The 21,208-nt window shown below is 32.8% G+C and overlaps 1 protein-coding gene across 1 annotated transcript; it reads left to right on the top strand.

Moving 5' to 3' along the window:
* Window positions 1-917: 917 nt before the first annotated feature.
* Bma-sos-1 (Uncharacterized protein) lies at window positions 918-20,184 on the top strand (the record flags this gene model as incomplete). Its single annotated transcript, XM_043081725.1, has 33 exons — window positions 918-1,019; window positions 1,270-1,446; window positions 1,540-1,656; window positions 1,735-1,818; window positions 1,912-1,998; window positions 2,180-2,287; window positions 2,458-2,562; window positions 2,712-2,879; window positions 2,986-3,060; window positions 3,210-3,335; window positions 3,548-3,675; window positions 3,761-3,891; window positions 4,104-4,148; window positions 4,331-4,501; window positions 4,635-4,773; window positions 4,854-4,937; window positions 5,047-5,166; window positions 5,319-5,477; window positions 5,604-5,738; window positions 5,928-6,081; window positions 6,298-6,393; window positions 6,617-6,826; window positions 7,005-7,187; window positions 7,321-7,438; window positions 7,695-7,774; window positions 8,275-8,427; window positions 16,732-16,851; window positions 17,700-17,875; window positions 18,704-18,774; window positions 18,942-19,256; window positions 19,513-19,690; window positions 19,797-19,946; window positions 20,055-20,184. The coding sequence occupies 33 exons, from the start codon at window positions 918-920 to the stop codon at window positions 20,182-20,184; spliced, it is 4,395 nt and encodes a 1,464-aa protein (XP_042937659.1).
* Between the last annotated feature and the right edge of the window lie 1,024 nt (window positions 20,185-21,208).

Here is a 21,208-nt window from a genome sequence, read left to right as displayed (position 1 = left end):
AGTGTTTTATTTTAGTATATATATATTGATCAATCTAGGTCTCTGAATTAGTCTGCTCCTTAGGAAGTGTGGTACGGTGAAGCTAAGAGAATAATAATTGAGAAGCTGCAGAAGGGAATGGTAGTTTTGTGTCGAAGTCAAACATTCGATAGGTCTGTTCATAGCGTTGAATGATTCGGACAGGTAAAGGAAGCTTGACGGTAGGTTTAATTTAATTCTCAACGATCCCACCACCACCCCCCCTCCCCCCCTCGAACCGGCACTATATCTATTGATCATTCCAGTATTTTATGTTTGTCGTTTGTGTCGAAGTTAAGCAGAGCCAATCTGTTTTGAAATTAATATTTTACGCGAGCAATTTAGTAACTGTCGTGAACTGTCATCCGTTCATGTAGAATGGAAGAGAGAGAAACAGAAAAAGTGATCGGGAAAGAGAGAGAGGGAGAGAGAGAGAAGAAGTGGACGAGTGGGAGAATGCTGGCTTCGTCTCATCCATTTTGTCCCATTGATTGTTAAATTTAGCTTCGTTCTTTTAAGCCGTCCGTTTTTTTTTTTTTTTTTCTTTTCTTTTTGAAATGACTTGTTGATCCTCTTTTCCAAATAATTCAATATTTGTTTTAACAGCTTTTTTTTAAATAATTTGGAACGAGATGATAACACGTGAAATGGAACTGTAATTTTTTTTCTGTAATTGCAGTGGTAATAAGCAAGCACTGATGAATAAATGATGTTTGAGCTAGGAAAGTATGGTACTTCTATTTTGATGCATTAAAAATACTTGGTTGTATTTGTCCTTTATTCTGCTTCTCTAGTTAGTCTTACTATTTACTTTCAATTTTCTTTACTGCTAATTATTATATGGAAGGGGAAGATGCTGTCTAATACTTCATACTTCAGGTGGAGCCACACGTCATTCCATGAGCATCAGCGTGGGTGATGCTACCTTTAATCGCTCATTAGTAGCTAACCGTCAATCGCAGTGGAAGAGTCAGAAGGTATTCATCGATCGGATATATCAGGTAAATAACTAATTATCACTTGTTGCATACCGCGCTATGCTTTACCACTTACTAGTGTAAATTATCACTATGTTCTTTTCTTGTTTCGTTACTTTCCAGTAAATTACATCTTTTGACAGTTTTTAGTCTTTGGAATTCTTATTACCTCTTACCGTTAATATTCATTATTATATCACCAAATTCAAGTATTTTTTAAATGCTTTTGACTGTTTCAATGTGGCGTTATCATTGTTGGTATCTACATCTTCAGATATCCAACAATTGTCATCCTGGCATCGGACTGGACCAAGCAGCTGCTGAACATATCCAAGAAATCTTGATATGTTTATTTTTTGAATTACTGGAATATCATCCACAGACAATCGAGGACATGGAACGAAATATGCGTACCACTTTGCCGGCAAGCATGTTCCATTGGGTTATGCAGGTACTCCCTTCGTTAGAAACTTCATTATTCGTTCGCGCTGCTGTTATCAATGTTTTTTGCGCTGCAAGTGATTGTGCAGATGTTCTATTTCAGTTTCAAAATACTCCTGAAGCATTACACAGAATTCCACGGAAAAAACTTCATGATAAACGAAATGCAAACTCAAAAAGCCTGATGTCACTTTTGCACATGTTGCAACCAAAACTGAAGGTATCATTTCGTATCTTTTATTTTGAAATCAATAATTTATTACTATGTTATACAAATAATAACTGTTGAGTGTTGCAGGAATTGCTGGGTTACAAATTAGATGAGGAGGTAATGCTATACTTGCTTTCCGTTATCGAATACATTGCTGCAGATATACTAAAGGTATATTGGAAGCATCTTTGTCTCTTTTTTTGAAGTAACATATCGTAATGAAATGTTCAGTTATTTCTTAGATGTAATTGTCATTTATTTCAGTGGACTGGAAACTATGTGAAAAATATAAGGAAATGTGATCCCACTATTGGTTTGCAGAATTTGAAAATTGCGCTTAGTGCTGATACAGTGAGTCATTTTATTATGATTCATTTTTATTATTGACAAACATTGGAGTTTTAAGTAGATTAATGGTAAATCTTTCTACCAGACAAGAAGGTAATTCTCCTGCCTTTTCCAAAATTTATGTTTGTGCTTTATTATTTGGATAACTTTTCGATTCATGGCCTTCATAATTCTAACTTTGTAGAGCTTGATGGAGCTTACAGAAATGTTGTACAATGAAGAGGAGACATCCACAGCCGGAATATTAAATGATAATGTCGAAGATATTGTGCAAGAAATGTCATATGATGAGGTGCTTTTTAGGTGATTTTAAAATTATCACGTATCTTTTATTTATATTGTAGCATATGGCGCTGCCGTCATCAGCAAATTGCATTTCTCTGACTTTTTTTGCGCGTTCATTTGTTATACATACACTTATTATGTATTGTCTTGCATGCATCAAAAGAGATGTAAATTTAGGCATCACGCGATTTCAATCGTGAGGAAGCTCAATATCTTCGTGATCTTAATCTCATCATTCATGTCTTTCGGCGTCGTTTTGAGACTGCTTTCGAGCATGATGCAGTAATTTCTAATAAGCTTAATATTTTCTTGTATTACATTTCTGTCTGTTTATGACTAAGTTTTTGTTTTTTTTTTTTTTTTTTTTTTTTTTTTTTTTTTTTTTTTTTTGTGTTTTTTTAGCAAGTCATTAATATGAAATATATTTCCAGCACTGTCTTGATGAAATGTTTGGCAACATTTTGGAATTGCATGAATTAACAGTGAAGGTTCAGCGAATGTTAGAAGATGCAATTGAAATGTCTGATACTCCATGTGTAGGAGCTGGTTTATGGGAACTTGCGGAAGCTCATGAATTTGATGTTTACATTGCTTATATGGTATTTTCTATAAGATAAATAAATTCAGCCAAAATATGGTTTGAAATCTCTTCCTCATTTTTGAATATGAGATGTTAGGAATTTATTCTTTATGATATATTTTAAGGATTTATTCAAACAGTCGCTGACAACTGTAATAGAAAAAGTGTTGAACGATGCTAAATATGAACATTTTTTCTTGGTAAAATATGATGCTTTTTTGTTATTGTTTGGAATTATTTCTAATATTTCGCACATAATCACAATTTTAACGCAAATAAGAAAGATTGTGAATAAATGAGTATATTTTGGGAAGGAAATTTTTTGAGACAGTCGTTTTTTTTTTTTAAGCTGGAAGATCGGACACACAGTATAACTCCTGGGGGTGAAGCGTTTCGACTTGCTGTTAAATACGTGCTTCCTTCTCTTCTCGAAATTCCTGTTATTCATTTCTTTCGTTATGTTGAGTTTACAAATGTTAGTTTTTTCCTAATTCTAAAAATTTAGATTCAGTCTGAATTCATCCAAATTTTAATCTGAATTTTTCTGTTATCCTAACACTGCTACATTTAATAAGCAACTGCAGTATAGTAAATTTGTTGTATTATAAAATCGTAATAAAATGTACATATTTTTAATTGCTAAGTCATCATTTTTACAGATTTTTTTTAATTCGTGGTTCATCCTAGATTTTATGTCACCTGGCACGACCGCCTGATGAAATCGAAGATTTAAAAAGCACGAAAAGTTATTTTAGCGGTCTTGCTGTAAAAATGGAGTCGCTATGTCCTTTATTTCTGATTAATCATCTGAAAACGTTAGTTCTAATTTTTATTTTAACACAATTGAAAATTCCATGATTGCTGCTTTCCTTTTATATCCCATTCATTACCACTTTATAGGGAACAAAGCGTTCGTGCTTTGCCAGAATCAAATTGCTCACGTCAGAGACGAAGGATCCAAGAAATTCAGCGAAGCATTGAATTATGGGAAGGGAAGGAAATTGGTTACAAATGTGCAGAAGTTATTAGAGGTTTCATCTCTCTGGATTTTTTTATAAATAAAAGGATTATTTAATGTCATAAAGAGCTCACATGACAAAGTTTATTAAAGTCCATCCGAATAAAGTGGAGGAAAATAAGTTCTCAGTAAGTACTGGATGAACTAGTTTTTGTTCTTTATGCATTTTATATCTACAATATTATTTTTTGAAACTACAATATTACTCATTAACTTATCTTACAGAAGGTGATTTGTTACTGTTGCGATCTGGACCACCATCTTCTGTTGGTAAGATTTTTATTTTTACAGCTAGACTTATTAAACCATAAACTACTTTATAACCAACGGTTTAAATTCCTAAGAAATAATTAGTTATGCTATTATAATTAAACGTTTTTCTATGAAATTTAGCAATCTGATAATGTTTTGTGTTAGGTTTATTATTTCCGAATTTCAAAAATCCCCTACAGATACGCTGAAAAAGAACAGGGGAATAACTATGCGTCATACATTTCTCTTCGATCATCTTTTGGTGCTTTGTAAAACATTACGCTCTTCAAGGCCAGAGAAACCACTTTATAAATTTAAGGATAAAGTGCTTATACGTAAAACTGATATATTCGATCTAAAAGATACTGAAGGTTGGTGATTGGTACTTTTATTTCTTTTCTACTTTAAGTAAGGTATCACTAGTATTAGCCTAAATGTTATTAGCTGAATAATATCTGTATTGTAACTGATTTCATTTTTGCCTGTTCTAGTCATCTATTGTAGAATTTCAAAATGCCTTTAAAATTGTATCGCGATCGATAACTCATGAACGAGGAGACAACACTTCCTGGACTTTGCTTTGTCGAACGCCGGAAGAGAAAACTAGTTGGATGTGCGATTTAGTCAAAATTCAGGCGAAAAGGTATAGAACTCTTCGATTTGTCTACATTCACTTACAATAAAATTTAAAATTTTCGATTTCTTCTTTTCCGTGCCTTTTAGTTCATTAGATCGAATGTTGGATGCATCGTTGAAAGAAGAAGAAAAACGAGTTCCACTAATTTTGCCGACATCTGACCAGTATAGGTATAATTTTACATTTCCATTGATGTTCTTACTTACAAATACTCTGTGACATTTATTGCTATAATAATGCATTTAGACTCTTTTTGAATTCTTTCAATTAAAATTCCAGGTTCGCTGATCAAGACTGCGATGAAAATATTGTGTTTGAAGATTATACATCAAGTAGTGGGATACCAGTCGTTAAGCATGGAACTGTTCTAAAACTTGTTGAACGCTTAACTTATCACTTGCAAGTTCTAAATCGTTTTTACTGACAGTTGATGACAAATTTGTGAATTGTACGGATACTTTTGATAACTTTTTAGTCTTTTCTACAGTGTTTACAGCCAAGAATAAAGTTGTCCTGTATTAATCATCCACTTTTCATCGCCCATTTTTTAGATACACGGATTATAATTATGTGCGTACTTTCCTGACCACTTATCACTCATTTTGCACATCCTCAGAATTGTTGCAGTTGCTCATCGAACGTTTTCAAGTACCTATTCCGCCACAACTCCAAATAGCTGAAGCGAATAGTATATCTAGTTTGGAGTCACGGTAAAATCAGCGAAATTTTGTTAATTTACACTTCGAAATCTATGGAAATGCAATTTAGGATTGGAATAGATGCGTTTTTTTCTAAAATAAAATGTACAAAAAGGAGAGTTCGTTGCATTGTTTTAGTGAGCTTTTAAATGGTCCTTGTGCCGCAGCACATTCTCAAGGTCTGAGGATCCAAGTTTCTCCGACAGTGCTAAATAGAATTGAGCGAAGTTATCAGCGATTTCGCAAAGAATATCAGCAACCAATACAGTGCAGGTACTTTTCCAGTATTTTCCTTATATCATTAATTATTTTTGCTCTGGAGTTTCTTTTTAACGATTTTTAACGATGATAGATTCAGCAGAAGAGTGAATAATAAGTATTGGAACCTTATAAACTTTTCCAGATGAATAAAAACTTTTTAGTCATCTGGAAAAGTTTCTCTCATAACAATTTTTTACACAGAGTACTAAGTGTGATTCGACAGTGGGTCAATAACCACTGGTATGATTTCGAGCATAATCCCGTTTTGTTGGAAAACTTATGTTCGTTTTTGGAAGAAACTGATTCTCATGGAAAAGTTATCAATCAGTACAAGAAATGGTGTAAGAGCATTAAGGTAACAAATTTCTTGTTTATAATTCATATCCTTTTTATTTATAATTTAATTTTGCACAACGTTATTATTTTTATAGTTTCATTATCAAAAATATAAGTGGACAATTGAACTTTGTCATATTTATACACTTTATCACGGCTACTCCTTACCACTTTTGTCCTTTTTTCAAAAAATTCTTTCATCATCGTTTTTTTTCATACTTGTATCGAAAGGAAGAAACGAGTTGATATAATACCGTCGGCGACACATAGTGGTTTAGAAAGTGAACCTTCCCCAGTGGCAACCACTTCGTATGGTCCACAGAAACCGAAGGTAAGGTAATATACGTTAGTTGTTATATGGATTAAAAATTTCCAAAACTTTCGAATCTTGTTAAACACAGGGAGCTTGCTACGTACTTCGTGATAAAATGATTAGAAGTTTGATTTTCGTTTCCTATATATGGATACAGCATGTAAAACCAATCAAAAAATTCAGTTAAAAATTCTATCTTCGTTTCTTTGTTATAGCATTTAATTTGAATAGGTATTTTTAGATTTTGTGGCATATTGCCGAGAAAGGAGCCATCGAAACGTACGATCTCTTGTCATTACATCCAATTGAAATTGGTCGACAGATAACCCTGTTACAATTTGACCTTTATAAAGCTATTAAACCCATCGAATTGGTTGGTTCAGCATGGACGAAAAGGGATAAAGATCTTAGAAGTCCACAATTGCTTAAGCTCATCGATCATAGTACTATGGTTTGTTAATATTTCGCTTAAATATTTATATTCCTGCTTTAGTATAAATCATTCAAGGGGGAAGTGCTTCTTTTTGCTAGCAAACTTTTCTTATTAGTATTTCTAACACGCATTAAATGATATCTTGATAAGTATTATAAACCTTTGTTGTATGTTCGGTTAATTTAACTTTTTCAAGTTAACTTATTGGGTTGCTCGCTCTATTGTGGAAACTTGTTCATTGGACGAGCGAGTATATATGTTCTCACGTGTGCTAGAAATAATGTCTGTTTTCGAAGAACTCAACAATTTCACTGGACTCGTTGCTTTATATTCTGCTCTGAATAGTAGCTCTGTATATCGGCTTAAGGCATGTTGGGAGGTATTTTTTGCTCATATTTGCTTTTCTATTTTTTGTTGTTTGTGCCGTTTATTTATGTCATTTTATTAAATTTAAAACTTTTGCACTGAGTTCATAATCATTTTGTATTTGGTTCATAATGATGAGCTTGAAGAGAATTGATCGGGAAAAGCAAGTATGGTATGAAAAATTCAAGAAACTGTGCAATCCGCACTGGAAAGAAATGATTGAACGATTGAAAAGTATAAATCCGCCTTGTGTCCCATTTTTTGGTTAGTTTTGATAAGTACTATACAAATAGAGCATGAATAACATTTAATTCCAATGATATCTATTTAGAAAAAAACTGAATTTCATTGGGATATGTTTTATAATATTCAAGAATTTGTTTTGTTTTCATTAGCACGATCGATTTTCTTCGCAGTTTAGGCAGACCTTAATTGGCTGCACCAGTATAATTACGATATCTTAAAACGAATCTGGAAATTATATTGGATTGTATCATTATGTTTATGCGAAATCTTTAAGGTCATTATCTTTCCAAAATCTTTTTTTACGAAGAAGGGAACAGTACATTTGTACAGAGCGAAGATCTCACTCATGAGCAGGTTTTTTTTTTTTTTTTTAAAAAACTTGAATGGTGTTTTTATAATTATCCATCTGTGTTATTGTGTTACAAACTAAATTCATATTAAGCTCTCGGTACTCACAAGGACTGAAATGCCGGAAGTGCTTTTAAACGATCAAAACATACACCAATTTAGATATTGATTTCTGTTTCAGGCAGAGGCATTTAGATTGGTAATAAATTTGACACATTTTTAATAGCCTTTGGCTTTGAAAATGAGGACTTAATATGTACACTTTTGTACACTTTTGTTATGTAAACGGCTATTATATGCTTAACTTTTAACATGTTTCACAGTTTATTCATTCCATTTAAGCAGTTCCATAGATTAGTATTCACTTTTGTTTGACTTTTACTCAATAGCAGTCTTATCCTACCTTGTGCTTTCTGAAGTGATTTCTTTAAATTTAAAGTTCGATCTTATTATGTTTAAAGTTATGTGACAGTTTACTGGTGATAAATCTATACATTATATTTAAGATTAGTGCTGATGGTAACACATCAGTCGTGGGTGCAACAGGTCGTAAAGTGATGGTGTCTTTTGTGAAATGCCGTCGGATAGCATCAATTATCAGTGATATCCAAATGTATCAAAATGAATCGTATGCATTGGAAGTGGAGCCAAGTATAAGGGTAAGTGACTTAAGAGAATTTATAAATCTGATAATGAATTTTATAAGTTGGATTAAATTCTTCTGACGTCAAATACATATGTTCACTTTTTCGCTTTTTTGTCATCCATCTAAAATATTATTCATATCTCTTTTATATTTGTTTCTTTTTGTGAATTCTACTAATTTCTGTTTTATTGATTGTTATGTTCTGTTATATGTTAAAAGCTGCATAAATACGATAGTTAAAAATTATATAGAAATTCTGGAAATTGGTATGTTCGGCTTCCTCGCGCCTTTCTTTTTTCTTTTCGAATATCTTTTTATATGCAATGATTCTTTTATTATTCCAGTGATTTTTTTCTGTCGGAAAATCTTATTTCATATTCTTTATTCGAAAAACTTTTAAAAAACATGTCTAGTTGTTTGATCGACTTGACGAAGTTATCTGGGAAAATTGTTTATTATTATTGAGGCTGCTAATATGTGAGTTTGCTTTCGCTAAAATACTTTCTGCATTTTATTTGAGAATATAAAAGTAAATCAACGATTTTACGATTTCTGCAAGAGAATTGCAACGGAAGTTAAAGGAAAAAACAACTAGCTACATTAATAACAGGAAGAGGCGGAGTAAGGAGTTTTTGTTTGTAACAGATAGCCGGAAGTTCATTTTTTGGAGAATAAGAGGACAAGGTGGGAAGGGAACAAAATGTGTTTATCTTATTTGTTCTCTCCAAAAACATCTATTCATTTTCGCTATTCAGTGGTGTTACTGAACATGTTCATTTGGACTGTTGTTGCTTAATGTGCGGAAATCCTGAAGTTTTCCCAGATTATCGTGGTCTTTTTGCATTTTGTCCTCTTTGGTTTACTTTCTCTCGTTTTCAAAGATGAGATCGAGTTTTCCTGACTTCAGCGCTTTGACCTCTCGGATCGTTTGTTCTGAGATAATTGTGATAGACATAGTGTCTGCTGAAGGTATCAGTTACTGCCAACGCGGATTTAAACGAATCAATTGAACCAGTAGCAGTTGTGGTAAGAAGCGCCTCTGAGGCCGGCAATTGCAAACAGTAAAAAATGATTAGTGTCTCTTTGTGTATCCGGAGAAACATTTAGCTGTTTGCTGGCTTAATTCTTTCTTTCATTTCATCATTTGGCAGCGATCTGTAGACGGCATGGGGAAAGATTGGCTACGATATGTAGAAGATAGAGAGATGCAGAGAGGCGATGTATATTTGTGTAATCAATGGTTAGAGGGCTTGTGCTGAAGAGAGACAGATGATTGTGATTAATTTCGGATTTGATAGTTTCTATTGATGGCCTGTCTTCGTTTTGTATCTGCCCTGCAATCAGAGACAGGTTGAACAAGATTTTCCTCTTTTCAAAGTTTTTTAACAAACAGTCGAAATAACTTCTTGTTCGCAAAGTTTTCGCGTTGTTGTCTTCATCATTCATTCCCCATCAAAATAGTGATAAATGGGACATGTTCTTTTTGATGTGAATTTTACCTATTTAGAACTTTTTTTTTGGTTGAAAAATGGAAAAGCCTCATTGTGCTGAAGTGGAGCTCTGAGGAGATCACCGTTAACATTTAGGGATACTAAAAATTTCTCCCAGTTAAAAACTACTGATAAAATCTTTGCTTTCAAAAGTAAAAAAGTTTTAAGAATATCTGGATAGTAGTTTCTCTTAGCAGTTTACATTTTCTTATCTATCATTGCTAGATACAAACTCATAAGATTGAGTACTTTACTTTAACTTTAAAATAATTTGCCCATCCAAAATTCATATGTTACTTTGGAGACTCCAATATCGATCCATCATTTAACATTCTAATGAAACATTCTGTATTTGATTAATCTGTTTGTAGTAGCAAGTTGTGTATTAATGCAACGCTTAGTGAAACTTCTTTTTGAATTGTTTCTCTTTTAAAATGCCTAGGAAATGTTTTTTTTTTTTTTTTGAAAAAATGATTTGTTGCTATTTAGTTGAAATAATTGAGTGACTCATTTGTCCTTATTTTAATCTCTATTTCAATATCTGAACTAGTTACAAAGGTTGCATCATTCTTGTTTCAGATTTTTCCTCGCGTTATTGAATTTAGAAACATAAGTAGGCTTTGAATTGGTTCAAGAATTCAGCCATTGAAAAGAAAGGTTGTACCCAAAATTCTCCTCCATATATTCTTATTTCATAACAGATTGATAAATATTATGTATATAACAAATCATTTTAAAATGAACTGGAAGTTCTTTGTTTCTGTTCATTTAAATATTAATTTTTATTTAATCTCAGCTACCTGAGATTTAACTTATTTTGTATTTTTTGGTTTTCCCTTTTCATTTTAGATGTAGCATTTTAGATAAACAATCTTACGAATTATTTTGTAAAACGTGCCACCAGTAAACAAATCGTTTTATTGTGAGGAATTTGTTAGATCTTTTACTATGATGTCGAAGTCAATCAGATTTAGACTGTTCTTATCTATGGGATCTGGTGGTTTCGTGGCATGACGTAGATATCCTGTTGTGAGACGTAATGATGGTATTGTTTTCAGTGTCGAAGGGTCCTGTCACCTTTCAACTCTTATCACAAAATGTGTATGTGTGTTAGCGTTAGTATATGTATGTATTTGTATTAGTGTCAGTTATGCATGGTTGTGATTGATTTGGACACTCCGTTTATATGACGACCCACTGTTGTCCATTCCTCTGATCCTCCCATTATTTTCTACTTTCACCATCCTCATCCCTCATTCTTTTGAATGCTATAAAAGGACCAGAACTCTTTTTTCCCCGTTCGAGTTTTTCTTTTAATGTTTCGACCGGAACCTAGGAATTTCAGTATTGTGCTCTTTCCATCTGTTTTCCCATTTAATAATATAAACTTCATGTGCGTTTTGCCTTTTTGTTCAGAAGTTTCTTATATCAGAATTTTTGGAACTAATTTGAAGGGTTTGTACTGAACGATAGCTCTATTCTTTCACGTCACTGCCTTCAGCTAGAAAAATGATGGATAGTTTTGATTTTAGCGATAAGCAAATTTCTCAATTTCTATATAATCCAGTTTCTATTCTTGTGCTGATGACAATTCAAGTTGAATAACGATAATTTCTCATTTTGACTTCTTTCTTTCCTTTTAATGTTTTGTATTTATGGTCGACCAGCCTGTATTACAATTTTCCAAAAAACTTTTAACAGACTGCTGCATTCATTCTCCCTTGAAAACTTCTGTTCCAGTGTTTCCCACTGAAAAGATTCGGTATATCTCCGCCTCAAAGTTTTTGGATATAGGATTTTGATGTGAAGTGTTTATTCATGTTCATTCGCGTTCTAGCGTTTTTTTTTTTTTTTTTTTCATTGTTATGAATGAAATAACAGAATGTTAATGTTATTGTATTGTGAAGAGATGGTACTAACTGATTATTGCGAAACAACACCGCTTATTGCTGATAAATGTTTGATGAGCAGACGCAAGCGATGGTTTTGTCAAACTAAGGTGAGCAGTATTCAACTTTTTTTCTGGTGATGAGTGGTAGGGTGAGCATAAAAATAACTTGTTGATTTACCAAAGTTCTTGGTTTTTAGTAAGCTTCAAATAGAAAGGACTTTTTGCGTTCTCATATGACTTCACTGTTTTCTCCTTTTTGAGGCTAAATATAACAGTTCAAATTGTTGTCCTGTTGTGATTTATTAAAATCAAGGATAAAAGTGATTTTTTTGAAAAAAAAAAAAAAAAAATAGCAAAGGAAAAGGGAGATATTGCTATTTGGTTTGTTATTGCTGTTGAAACAAGACATGTTAATTTATCACTTCTTATTCACATCGGAAGTTTTTTCTGTTTCTTTAAATTATTTTTATGACACGATAATTCAGCTTTCCTTGACATGGTTCATCCTAATGTCTTTGTTCAGTTATGTAGTGCTTATATGTCTATAAAATTAAACGATTGACAGTCATTTTTTGAGTTGGGTCTAGTAAGCAGTGACACAAATAACATTACTAAATTTCTGAAATTTTTGATCTAATTGGTTTGTCTGAATATTGAATCCTTTTTCTTACTTCATAAAGAACTGCACCTGCTTGAAAACAATTTTTTTCTTTTCTGTTTTTTCTAAATAGACCTTAGCACTCAGTTTTTTTTTTTTTTATCATTATAAAGAAGGACTGTTGAGTCTTAATTTTCATGTTGTCAGAAAAAAATAGTAACAAGAGGTTCTGACAGCAATAATTACGGTTTAGTCTATATATGTTTTCCATTCCCTCTGTGTTGTTGTCTTGTCTATGATATTTAGGTCGTTTAGTTCTATTGAATGTTTATCTGGTCTGATGACTGAATTACTTGAACTTCATATGTATAATCCTGAAATATCACTAAATTTTTTGTTCACAATTTTCCAATGCTGTTTTCTATTTAATATTAACACATTAACATCACCACGTAAGTTCCCTTGAATAGTTGTAAATAGATTGAGAATAAGTTATCCATTCTGACGCGAATCGTTTTATTCTGATTGAGAAGAAAATGATATGGTGATTTCCTTTTGTAGATCTTGAAAGTTTTTAATTTTCGAAACAGTTTATGATGTTCCATTGATAGATTAATTACCTTAATTAATTTGTACGTCTATGATTTCCGGCAAGAAATATTGGTCGGTCTGTGGTCTCTCCATTCTTGTAAATAAGAAAATTTTTGAGTGTAATGGAACATTGTAACTAAACAGTGATGAGCACTATTCTAAATCATACTATTTTCCTCTCAACTGTTGATGACAATTGAAGGAGTAAGTAGATGAACCTGAATGCTTGCTTCAACGGATGACCTTATCATCCTTCTGAAGGTCGTTCCCAAAGTGTAGTTACATTATCGTTTTGGTAGGATCTGGGAAAGTTTATAGTTAAATTGTTTTCGTTGCGTGAGGAGAAAGTAATGCTTTCAACATATTTTCTTCTTTCCTTAAAATAATTCCTACGGAAAGTTACTTTCATCTGTGGAGTAACAACCGACTGTTTCATATTTATGATACGTTTATGTGATTTTAATTGTTTTAAGCATCTCTTAAGTCTTGTTTTGATGGATCCTATTTCTATTGAGAAGGAGCAGAAAGAGAGATTTAGATATTCAGTATGAATCTTCTCACTGCATCCTATTGCTGATTGCTTCGTAGAGCTGTCAGTTTGCTTCACTAGAGCTGGAAGTTAAAGTCATCATCGGTGGATGAGATAGAATGAAGAGAAGAGACTTGTGATATACAATGTATAATAACGGGAGAATATTTCTTAATAAAATTTCTTTCATAATATGGGTGCTTTAATTAGTCGAGCAAATATGAAGTAAAAGAGTTCTATGAATTCTATGAATCGTATTTAATGTTTACCCTCTATGAATCTTTACCTAAATTTGAGTTCAATTAGTGATAAGCACATTTTTTTTTTATTTTTACAATCCGTTCCAAGACTGCCTGGTTGTGTTATGAACAAATCTCTTATTTTGAATAAGAGAAATATTGATGCTGCAACTATGAATCAGATTTAAATGGTTATATGATAGAAACAATAAGAGCTAACATAGTCTTGACTGGCATACTATAATAAGTAGATGAAATAATGAAAAGCTGTTTTTTATTTTCACTCTATTGTTCTTCGATGCTAGTACATATTGCAGTTGTGAAGATATTATAGAAAATATAAAAATCTGCAAAGAATATACTTGTCAACAATATATTGCATAAAAATATTAGGACTAAGCATCAAAAATTTATATTTATATAGAGAAAAATAAGATAATGATGAGATGGTTTGATGGTGCAGAAAAGATATCTTGAAAGCATTTTCAAAGTTAGCAATCAAGGAATCAATGATTTTATTGATTGAGCTTTCGATCATTCATTTCTCTTTGTCGATTTCAAAAAATTCATTCTGAGTCATTCGATACCGGAATTTCCTTTTCCAATCTTTTTCGAGTTTCGTTTTGTTTTTGCCTATGGAATATGCTAATCTGGAACTGAATTATTAGTGAAGAATAAATTGATACTAACGATTTATGAGAACATTAAGCGGTTAAAAGGACACTGTACATTCCATATTCCCGGTAGGAAAATTGCAAGTACAGAAATTATATTCTTTCTTTTGCCTCGTAAATCATTTCTAGTGCTTTTTTTTTTCTGTTGTTTCATTTAATCGTTATTATAACAACCAATGATTCAAGCAGTCAAAGAATACCTCTAACTTGGGATATATAATCATTTCGTGTTGCTTCACTTTGTCAGAAATACTCATTATTATGCGCTAGCTTAGTAATTTTTGATTGCTTGAATCATTAGCTGATTTTATTTATATACAAAAACAGTTGCCTTTTGGACTTCATTCCACTTCTAGTTCTATTCCCTCATGCTCTTTACTACCCAAGCGTTTTAAAATTCCAGAGGTTTTTTAATTTTTGAAGATAGTATGTGCTCATTTTCCCATGCTAAAATTCCAGTTCGGGATATATGAGTAGCACTCTCACCATAAAATATATATATATACATATATTATCCCCTCTAACCACTTCGTGTTGCATCACTTTACTTTTTTTTTTTTGTCCTTTTTGAATTGTGAGTACTTTTTTTGTCCTTTTTGAAAGATTATTTCCTGCTTTCCTGTAATATATATCGCACACTTATCTCCAGTCCTGTAACATTAATATTGTTGTGCAATATGGTGATGTTTTGTCTATATTCACACAATTAGTTGGATGATAAGTAGTTAATTGCGGAAGTCATCGCTTGAAGTGATCTGCGGCCGAAATCGAACATCATTACCGTAGCAGCATCTGGAGCGGAACCGCATTATTTCCCTTCCGTTTCATTAGCTCAGTTTCCTTCGTAAAAATGCCAGCCAACGATTTTTGTTGTGTTGTCTCACTTTTGAAAATCTTCTAGAATCGCTACCTAGCTGTTACTCTCTTATCTGCAGATTCACATTATCAGAGCGGCGATTCACTTCTCCCTTTTCTCTCCTTGCTCACTCGACCTTAAAGTTTTCATCCATTTTACAGTGATATGCCTCCATTGGTGTTGATTTCAATGAACGACTTCCGGTTAAACAAACAGATATCAATGATTATAGTCCTGCTCCTGCTCTTACTCTTATGCAGACTTTTACAAGTCTCTAATGCATTTTCTAAACTATTCCCTTCTTTCACAACGATACCTAATCTTTTGTTTCATTTCCACATAACCCTCTGTAGCTATGTGTATGATGTAGTAGTAGGTAGCACTTATATTTTTTTACCCGATTTTTCTGTTATTAACCTATCTGATTCGTGAACATTTGTTATAGTTTTGGATTCTTCTGAAGTTTATTCTACCATTTTTGAAAAGATAATTTTGATCAGTAGATAATGAATTTAAAACAGTTGCCAAGAATTTCATTAATTCAGAATTTGAAGACTTATCTAGATTTCTATGAATATGAAATTTTGGAATTACCTATTATGATGAAATGTTTAACCTCTCTTGCGATTTGGCCTGAATTAAAAATTAAATTTGCATCCTAGCCCTTGTTATTGTTTAAGGATACACGAGTTACACTTAGTTAGTAGTTTGGAGTCCTTTAATTAAAAACCACTTAATAAATTCTTAGTTGATTCATAAGTGGCGTCATCCATCCGTCACATATTCGCGAACGTATTTACCCATAAGTAATTCTTTAATTACTAGTATTTAGTGCATACCACATTATCATATTTCTGATATACTGACTGACAAACAGCATTGTTTGCAGCATGCTTTCATATACTTTATGCTCCTGCTGCTCTAGATCATTTTCTGCAACATCATCTGTTTCTCCGTCTTATGATCTGGTAAATGTCTTATCCGCAGTCATTTTCATTTAACTAATTTGTTTCTTGCTCTTTATCTAATTATTTTAATTCTTTAATGCACCTTACTTCCAGAAGAAATTTGTTACTATATTTTATATGCAACTTTTCCGCATGTTGTCTTCAGCAATTTGATTACTCTACCTCTTTTTATCTGTATGCGTTACATCAGTAAAAATACTTCTTTTCCCATCATCCTTCTTATTGTTTTCGTATGATCTCAGACTATATGTGATGATTGTACGTCTTATTTCACTTGGAAGTCCAGAAAAATATCTAGAAAATACTGACTGGATTTAACACTTGTTTTTTGGATGTGATTTTGAAGTAGCTAGAATTATTTCTATCCTTTGAAGTGGTAAGTTTGATTTAACTATGTACTGTTTATCTTATATACTATTATGTCCTGTAAGATAGGGTTTTTCTACATTTTCAGTTACAGTTGTTTATTTTGAAATTTCAGCATTTTTTTGAGACCATCAATCCGCTGAACGGTTTTGATGGGAAGGAATCCTTGGAGACATATATGTGGGAACAGTCACTGAAAGTGGAACCAAAGGACCCCGATAAAATGGAATTTGTCGTACGTTTCCTTTTGTTATTTAATGTGGCTTCTAAAGCGTAATTTTGTGTTTTTAAATTTAGAACGTAATGTTGAAGATACATATTGTGTACAGAAATAACTTTTTGGGTTTTGGGGAATCATTTCTATTATGCTTTCCTTTTGTATTCCTTTCGCTTTATTTATGTGTAATATGTATTTGTGTCAGTTGATGAAAGGTGATCAAATGCAGAAAAGGTACAAAGCCAAACCTAAATATTCTCCAGTTTTTAACCATTCCCTCTTCATTCCTTCCCACGAATGTGTTTTCAAAACCATTTCAACAGAAAGTTTGTTAATTTCGAAAAATTTGCATTCTATTCTAGTTGTTTATCTTTTTGCATATCTTATTTAGACCCTAAAAATGTTAGTAAGCAGTTGCCAATTGAAAAGAGAAATTAAGGATTCATATAAAGGCTTAGAAAAACGTTTTATTTGTTAAACTTCTCCGGAAACTAGTGGAATTAAATTGAGCAAATCTCATTTATGCTGTTTGACAAGTTGTGAACAACTTGTAAAGCTGGTTTCTTCTACAAAAATTGTCGAATTCACCCTTGTAATGTTGACTATTAACTTTTTGAGAGTTATTTTTGATAAATCTGAAGCAGTTATTCTCTTCTGAAGTGAACACATGTTGAAAGGATCTAAAATGGATCTATAGAAAGGAGGATTACATGTAGCAATGTTCAGGTAGTTGTAGTGAATGTTATTCTTCTGATTAGTTGGCATAATTTAATTCTTCTGCCAACTATTGTACATTTCGTTGGTTATCTTCAGTTCCATCTTAAACATTTTTCGTTATTGTTTATTGTAACAGCTATCGTTTACAGAAACCATCCAGACCAGCTTATGTGCTGAAATCACCAGGCATCAAGCCACCCAAATCAATCTCATTAGCACCATCAACTAGTGGTCCGTCGAACCATTACTCAGGACATCGTGCTAGTGGACGAGGTTTCTCGGCACTTAACAATTACAGTCCGAACATATCTCACTCATCGGATGTGTGAGTTTTTAATATCGCAGCTTTTTGATACATCATTTTATTAGAATGACTTCGATAATAAGTCGTACAGTATCAACTGATCAAATATAAATCGTCTGATGAACATGTGTTCGTAAAGTATCATATAGAATTCATTAGTTGTTTGGAAATAACATTGATTGGTTTTGTTGAAAAGATTGATCACAATCTGGTTTCACTGCTTAATTTTTACCTCGTCTTGTTTTAGATTAGGTTCTAGTTAGTGGTCGTTACTAATTGAGACTTTAGGTGCTCTGTTCTGTACGAACGTACAATATACTACCTTGTATTTGCAAACGCGATCTTAAAATTGGATTATTTTGATGTCTTTTTTGAAGAGAGCAAAAAAAAAAAATAGAAGTGTTCCGCTTCACTGCTTAGCTAGAAACTACAATAAAGATGAAGTTGTATTTGAAACCACTAGGGTCATGTCATCCACGTTATCTGAGGAAAATTTGTAAATTGGTTTCTGTATTTATTTCAAAAATTGTGACAGTAACTTTTCAAATAGGAATATTAGATTGTTGTAATTTTTTTGGACATTTGATGCTAGCTAGCACTTTAGATTCTTTCTGATCAGATACTGGTTTAACATTATATGCTTCCTATTTTTCTTCAAAATGAATGCCTTCAATTACTTATTTTAAAAATGAAATTGTTGCTGCAGTGCTGAAGAAAAGCAATTATTTGGATTGGAATTTTTCCTCGTGCTGTTTTGGTATTGATCTGCGGAAACTGAACTCATATCATTTGAACTACATCTTTTTGAAATTGTTGCAGATCAGTCTTTTTACGTATATGCTTCTTCAGGTCACGTCCCAATTTGTTATCAAATTTCGAGGACCGAAATTCTTACCTTGGAATGGTTGAAATCACTCCAGGTTAATCTGATTCTTATGTTTACTGTCTGCTCACTATGTAACAGAATAAAATGACTTTGCTCTCTCCTAAAAATGAAGTGGTCACTGCTTTTTGAATGAATTTCTAAAATTGCTGATACTGAAGCTGAAATTTCCAGCTTCATATATTGAAATATTTGTATCTCTAGGCCAGCAACCGCGATATCTTGGTGACGCAAAACGTGGTACACAATCAACAGTTGCTTCACCAACTGAACCGCGGATTCCGCCAATAATGCCAAGGGCTAAACAACGAAACGATAAAGCATCGTCGACACCACCAAGTCCTCGTTCATCACAGAATGGACATTTTACTACTCCGTCACCACCTCCTCTCTATCCACGAAAGTTGTCAACCCAGGAACAGCTGGCCCCACCACCACCTCTAAAAGTTTTGACTCATGGAGTTCCAGATTTGAATGGTCCTGTTCCTCCTCATTCTGCTCCTTTTTGCGCTACTCCAGGTTCGATCATTTCAATGAATGTATTTAATTATCCTTTACTTTTGAACACTTTATCAAATACCACAGTATATTATGAAACAGAGCTGTCTTGATTTCAGAAAGCTTCAAACATATTTTGATACCTGGACATGAATGACTTGAAGGATAATATATCGGAATTTATGATATAATAAATTGATATCGCACCCTTTGCATTGCTTAAAAATTTCCTCATATTCACTTACTGTAGTTAGTTGTGATATTCAGGAACTTTCAGATTCATTCGTTTTTCCTCCGTATGGAGGGAATGCAGTATCCCGAACAATAGCACCTTTGGAAAGCATCTCTCCTGTAGCACAAACAACAGGCATAATTCCAACAGTACCACCGAGGAAAAAAGTTGAACAGCTGCCATCCCCATTGTTTGGTGATGCTGTGCACGTCGTCTGGAACAAGTTAGAGTTAATTTCTCAAATCTTTGTAAATCAGATCACAAATTTGTGAAAATGAAAGTGTATATCTCTGCTGCTGTGATCATATTAACTGATTGACGGTTTTTAGGGAAGCGAAATCAGCAGTGTGCGATGCAGATGATACCATATCACCACCTTCATCATCGCAAAATTCAATTCAAAATAGTGCTGCTACAGCACCGAAGCTGTATCCACGAGGAGCTTGTCCAGCAGAACCGCCTCCAAGGCCACCAAAATTGTGAATTGTTTTTACGTATCTTAATAAATGATAGTACTATAATGATCATTCTTTAAATGTAGGTATTTGCATGTTTGAGACCAGTAACATATAACTAGTGTATTTCAGATTTTACAACAAGAAGCCGCAAGAATTGTGTGGTGAAAAAGTGCTTAAAGAAACAAATGATTTCGATTCACCTCCTCCATTACCACCAAAAACTTACAAACGAAGGCAACAACATAATCGCTTACAGTAGTTTAAGGCAGGCTTAGAATTTTCGTGTAGAATATTTATTGAATTATTGCGTTTAAAGATCCCATTCTAAAGCAGTTAGTTTTGAAGTAGTTTTGAATAATATTGTCGCCGTTCTGATCCGAATCTATACAGCAAATTTATGTGTTTGTTGCTTACTGACGACAATATTTTACACCATTTATAAATAATTGTACTGACTTTCTTTTATTTACATAATTAGCCTGCGGTATCTTTGCCTTTTCCTAAGATAATCCCATGGCAATAATGTGTTCAGTAATGGTTAAAATAATGATTTAGTAATGACATTTTAAAGAACGTCTTTATTTTTTTTCCAGTTAAAAAGAAAGCGGAACATTTGTTCTGAGATTGGTTTGCATTAACACACAAAAAAATTTAACTGCTTTGAATGGAATTTATTTCAAAACTGATTTTCGTCTTATTCTGGACTTTTGTTGCAGAAATTGTACTGTTCTTACTGTTCTGCTAGCTGTACTATTCAGCTGTGCAAAGTAGTACCTTCACTGCTGTTATTTCTTTAGTTCATAACGGGTCCTTTTTGTTAATCAATAATTCGATTAATCAAGTGCCTAAACTTCTACAGCCTTGTGTACTCAGAATATAATCTGAGCATCCACTTCGCTTTGCCATACTTTTCCTTTATTTCTGTTGTTAAACTTAATTTATTTATATTTTATTAATATGGTTCCATGAAATTATCTGGTAACTATTAGTGATTATTTTTCGATTATTGGAAGTTTTTTTCAACTTTTAAGAAGTGAAAGTTCAAGGTCAAAATTTTTCCTAAAACTAAGATTCTGAAATTGTTTTAAATATAGTGTTTAATTTACTTCGAATTTCAGCCGATTGTGCCATATTACTATAGTGGTTGTTGTTTTTTGCGTCTTAAATTGAAACTGTGATACTTTCTGAAATTCTCCACTTTGTTTTGTACATGTGTTATGCCGAATCTCATAGCACTGTTTGCCTATGTTTAAATTTTTTCAAAATTTCGCTCAGTTCGTTAT

The sequence above is a fragment of the Brugia malayi genome (assembly GCF_000002995.4).
Source record: "Brugia malayi strain FR3 genome assembly, contig: Bm_v4_Chr4_scaffold_001, whole genome shotgun sequence".
Lineage (NCBI taxonomy): Eukaryota > Metazoa > Nematoda > Chromadorea > Rhabditida > Onchocercidae > Brugia > Brugia malayi.
Note: the sequence above shows the minus strand (reverse complement) of the source record. Positions and strands in the feature narration are given on the sequence as shown.